Here is a 5,278-nt window from a genome sequence, read left to right as displayed (position 1 = left end):
GGTATGGCAGCGCGTACAGGTTCGGGTAAACGGTGTATCCAAAGGGCACGAAGTAGGTTCACCTCACGAGGAGAGCCGTCTGCGGCAGGTTGAAGGCGAGCGATACTGGTCATTTCCCTGAGGGCAAGCGAAGCCCTTTGGTCCCCCAACGGTTGTTGCGAGAGCTGAAAAAGCTTTGCTATACGGGCGGCTGGCGACGGCGAGTACTGCTGCAGAAGGTATGTTTTGAGGGCGTCATACGCTATTGGGGTGTCTCCTTGTTCACAAAGCCAGTCGGATGTTTCTGGGAAGGTGTCCTCGGGTATCGCCGCGAGAACATAATCCGCTTTGGTGGTTGAGCGAGTCACGCCCCTGATACGGAAGTGGACTTCAGCGCGTTGAAACCAAGCAAACGCCTCTCCGGTGGCGAACGGTGAAAGTTTCAATGGGGCGGCCGCGGCGCCAACTGCTGTTGTAGAGTCCGTCTCCGTCATGGTACCAACGATGGAGGGGCGAGGGAGGTGGGGGTGGAAGGCAGTGGGAGCGAGTCAACTTCCGGGGTCACCAATGTGACGGCGCCGAGTAAGGTTGTGAACTCAAAGGCAGGTTGGAAACGACTGAGTTATATTATTGTAGAACTCTCTCCTTATATACAAAACCTCAAGGCAACAGGACATAACAAGTTCACAAGACAGACAATATTACAGAGGAAAAACCAGACATAAATTTTCATGTTCGTTTTAGTGCGAGGGAAGAGCGAAGATACAAGCATAATATATACAAAAGGAATTATGTACAATTGTGTGAAACACGGTTGGTACAAAATCTTGGCTTTTATACCACTGGCCATATATCATGGAGTTAATTTTGATTATTCATGGACTTTTTTTTTTTTCTTTTAAATCGACTTCCCTTTTCTATTCTACCCAATAACTTTTCTTTTCTTGGCGATCTTAAAAATTTCTTCCTTGTGTATAATCCCATCATTTATTTTCTTTAACCATGAACTTTATGATGCCGTTCTTGCTTTTAACTTGAGTTAATTTTTCTTCGCTGGAAGTGAGTATTTATTTTTCATTAATCCAACACGGTCTGGATTTTCTTATGACTTTGAGTTAAGTATTGACATGCACACTAGGAGCAGCACCAAGCACGAATGGTTTTAGGATGCAGCAGCCTAGTAAAGTTTCTTCTGAAATATAATACCAGATCTCGATTTTATCTTTTAATTTTCCTTCAAGTCATCTAAAACCTTGAGCAATATTTTCCTGTTCAGTTTATAATAGTGTGAATTCTTTTAGATTAAACTTACATTTTATTGTGATCTTTAAGGTACATTGCATAAAGTATGTCGAGAGGTTATGTTAGTCCTATCCTCCTTTCTTGTGAAATTTCTTTTTATATGCATTAAGCTCCACTACCAAATGCTAGTTTTTGTCATCTTCTGTATATTAGAGAACAATTTTAACCCACCAGTGTATTGTGGAAGAAATCCCCCTGGAGTGCTCTTCTTGCATAATTGCTCTATAGAGGCAAGGTAAGTCTTGAACCATTGGTGGAGGTTTCATTCATGGAAAAATCTCCCATGAATATTTATATCGGTCTGTCACCAATGTACTTAATAGATTTGTTAAATCTCTGTTTTCTGGATATTGCACATGAATATTTTATAAGTCATTGATATAATTTAAAGTACAACTACTGACCAAGATTCGTGTATCTTCTTTCTAAACATATATCATCCCCTCTAAATGGATCCTTTGAATTATAATATTTGTTGGTTGTTATTGAATTCCTCATCAAGATTAGTCACTTGACAATAGCCATCCCTACTCTCCTTCTCCCCCTCTTTGCGGATCATTAACTATGACCAAACTCGACATCATGACATTATGATCAGCTATGCAAAATTTCTAACGAGGCAATTTTGTTTTAAATATATATATATATATATATATATATATATATATATATATATATATATATATATATATATATATATATATCTATCTATCTCTCTCTCTATCTATCTATCTATCTATCTATCTATCTATCTATCTATCTATCTATATATATATATATATATATATATATATATATATATATATATATAAATATATATATATATATATATATATATATATATATATATATATATATATATATATATATATATATATATACATATATACAGATTTCATTGAAACATAATATCATTTGGCAATGATTTCCTGTTCAGTTTATAACTATAAGAATTCTTTTAACATTTAGCCCAGGATTTTTGTGTGTGATATTAGTAGTACTATTTTGGCCATAGCCGATCACCCCCCAGAAAGGGGTGGCCACAGCCGATCACCCGGAAATGAGGGTATGGCCGTAGACGATCACCCAAGGTCACAGAGGGTATGGCCGTAGACGATCACCCAAGGTCACAGAGGCTTACTGTTGACGGAAGTGTAGTATTTTTAAAGAGTTTTGTTTACAAACATTGCTTTGAAGGACGTTCGTAGCCCTCACCCGGAAAAGATGGTATGGCCGTAGACGATCACCCAAGGTCACAGAGGCTTACTGTTGACGGAAGTGTAGTATTTTTAAAGAGTTTTGTTTACAAACATTGCTTTGAAGGACGTTTGTTTCGACAGTAGGTCGGTGTTGATGGACGGGGAGTATTATTTTTGTTTACAAACATAGAGTTGAAGGTCGTAGGGTTCGTAATGGCATACGTACGGGAACTATTAAAGGGAAATTGTTTACGGAAGTAGAGTATGATTTTAAGTTTTTTGTTTACAAACATTGAGTTGAAGACCGTACGGTAGTGTGTCACTATTAAAGGGAATTTGTTTACAAAACATTGAGGACGTAACCATTTGTTATTATCAAGCAACTCTTCGTAATGACGTACGTACGTACGTGTTTATACGTACCAGGAACTGTGGCACTGTTTAGAAAACCTTGAGAACGTATTCATAGTGGGCTACTATTAAAGGGAATTTGTTTACAAATATTGAGGGTGAAATCGTAGTATAGTTGATAGGGGTAAAACATGCCCAGACAGTCTCTACACCCGAGGCCCCCGTTCGCTACCTGTTGATAGGCCTACACTTGTCATCGTCTACAGTAATACTGAGTCATCTTACCATCCATTACGCTGTCCCACCTGGGCTATTTGTAAGGATTAATTTTTTGTAATGATAAAACATGCCCAGACAGTCTCTACACCCGAGTCAAAGGGCTAAGCCGTGATGGGGCTAAGCACCTGTTCCAACTTGCCCCAGACGTGTAATCTTAAACTGAGGCAAAGCTCTCTCTCTCTACAGAGAAGGTGTAATAAAACACATAGTACTTAATATTTGTTTATTAATAATAATAATAATAATAATAATAATAATAATAATAATAATAATAATAATAATAATAATAATAATAAAACAAAAGCAAAATATTTTGGGATAGGGTCTAAGATGAGTTCATACACACACACCAAAATACGTGGGAGGATAATAAAAGAAACACATAATACTTAATATAAGTTTATTATTAGGAAACATTTCAGTAAAATAACCATACAGGATATTTTGAAAATAGATAACTAAAGCGGATCGGCTTTATTTACGTCGTTTTAGCAACTCACAAATCTCCATTGATAATTCTGGCTTGGTGTGACGCCAGATATACATACATGGACGACTGTTAAGATGTAAAAGATAATAAAGTAATACAGTGACATCATTTCCTTTAAATTGAATGGTGATAAATGTTCCCTCAGTTACCTAATGGCGCCACACACCCCTACAATATTTGGAAATCATACTCATCGGGGTCGGGGAAACTGATTCCCGCGAATTTCATTTGAGGGATATTGTTACTCTCACCCCTTTTTTTAAAGGGACGAGTATTTTCCTTGGGGGTTTTGCATACCCCTTTCGATTTTTTCTTCTTCTGGCTCTCCTCCTCTGCTTCCATTTCACAGGCTTTCTTCTTCCTACTCTCCCGCACCGCTTCCATTTCACAGGCCTTCTTCTTCGCGTTCTCCGCCTCCTCTTCCATTTCGAGGGCTTTGGCCACCGCTTGGGAATCCGAGAGAGTCTCTCCACGCTCCAGGGTCACGTCCCCGGAACAAGTCGCGTTAGCAGCTCCCACCGCACCCGTGGAGATATCAACACCCGTTGATGACGGCGTCTCCTCTATCCGCGTTATTAAAAACACGGGTGTATCGTTATGGCGTCCCTCTTCTTCTTCCCGTCTCTTAATTGCTATTGATAAAAATTCTTCGTAGAATAGCTCTCTACGAAGAATTCCTTCCCTAGCATTCTCTAGGAGTTGTAAGGTAGACTCGTGATCATTGAAGGTTGTGATGAGTTTATCCTTGACTGGCGAAGGTAGCATGCTTAGTTGGGGTCTCACTATATAGGTAGCCAACTGCCCCAGCATCTCCTTAGCAGCACCCCTTCCTTCCTGTAAGTGTTCTAGAAGGTCCCTCCTCACCTTCCGGACATTTTCTAGGTTTTGTCGAATTCCTGCTTCATCCAGCAATGGAGTAAACACACCTATGGGAATAAACATTGAAATATAAGTTTTGGAAATATAATCAAGGGTCACACACACACACACACACACACACACACACACACACAAACACACACACACACACACCACGTGGGTGGATAATATAAGAAACGTTGTACTTAATATTTGCTTATTTTAAGGGACTTCTAAACTTTCAATGAAAATACTTTGAAAAACTTACACTTTTGGAAGCTGGTAATCTCCTCATCCAGGAGATGGGCGTCGTTCTTGTAGGAATATTCCATAGTAGAGGGCGAAGGACGAATTTAGTACACTCACGACGACAGACGCGCGTTTGCGCCCAAGGCATAGGTTGGGCCGTATATATAGTACGCACGCACGCGTAAACGCACACACGCACACCCAGGCCTACAGTTTTAAGGACTCACCCTCCGATACGCCTACGGTTTAAACGTCCACCTCCCGTCACTGCTTCCCTCGGGGGGGACCCAACTTCACCAGTTTGGTGTGTGCGCTTCCTCTGCGACGTTACGCCCAGCAGTCGGCGTTCGTGATTACACTATGGAAAATTCCTCGCCAGGTATAATATACAGTATCCTTATCAGTGAAATTTCGAAAATATTTATGCTGTGAATATTGTGATTATGTTAAGTGTCGGTGAAATAGCGATTACTTTTGTGATTGTGTTAAGTGTCGTGAAAAAGTAATTACTTTTCTTTCTTTCTTTTTAGAGAAAAGTGGTACGAAAAGGAAACGTGAAAAGAGCGAGTCT

At 39.7% G+C, this 5,278-nt stretch overlaps 1 protein-coding gene across 1 annotated transcript; it reads right to left on the bottom strand.

Annotated features, from left to right (window-relative positions):
* Nucleotides 1–3,589: 3,589 nt before the first annotated feature.
* Nucleotides 3,590–4,977, bottom strand: LOC137642183 (uncharacterized). Its single transcript, XM_068374730.1, has 2 exons — nucleotides 4,727–4,977; nucleotides 3,590–4,526 (listed from the first exon to the last, which is right to left on the bottom strand). The coding sequence occupies exons 1-2, from the start codon at nucleotides 4,788–4,790 to the stop codon at nucleotides 3,769–3,771; spliced, it is 822 nt and encodes a 273-aa protein (XP_068230831.1). The 5' UTR covers nucleotides 4,791–4,977; the 3' UTR covers nucleotides 3,590–3,768.
* Between the last annotated feature and the right edge of the window lie 301 nt (nucleotides 4,978–5,278).

Source organism: Palaemon carinicauda, chromosome 6, assembly GCF_036898095.1.
Source record: "Palaemon carinicauda isolate YSFRI2023 chromosome 6, ASM3689809v2, whole genome shotgun sequence".
NCBI lineage: Eukaryota > Metazoa > Arthropoda > Malacostraca > Decapoda > Palaemonidae > Palaemon > Palaemon carinicauda.
Note: the sequence above shows the minus strand (reverse complement) of the source record. Positions and strands in the feature narration are given on the sequence as shown.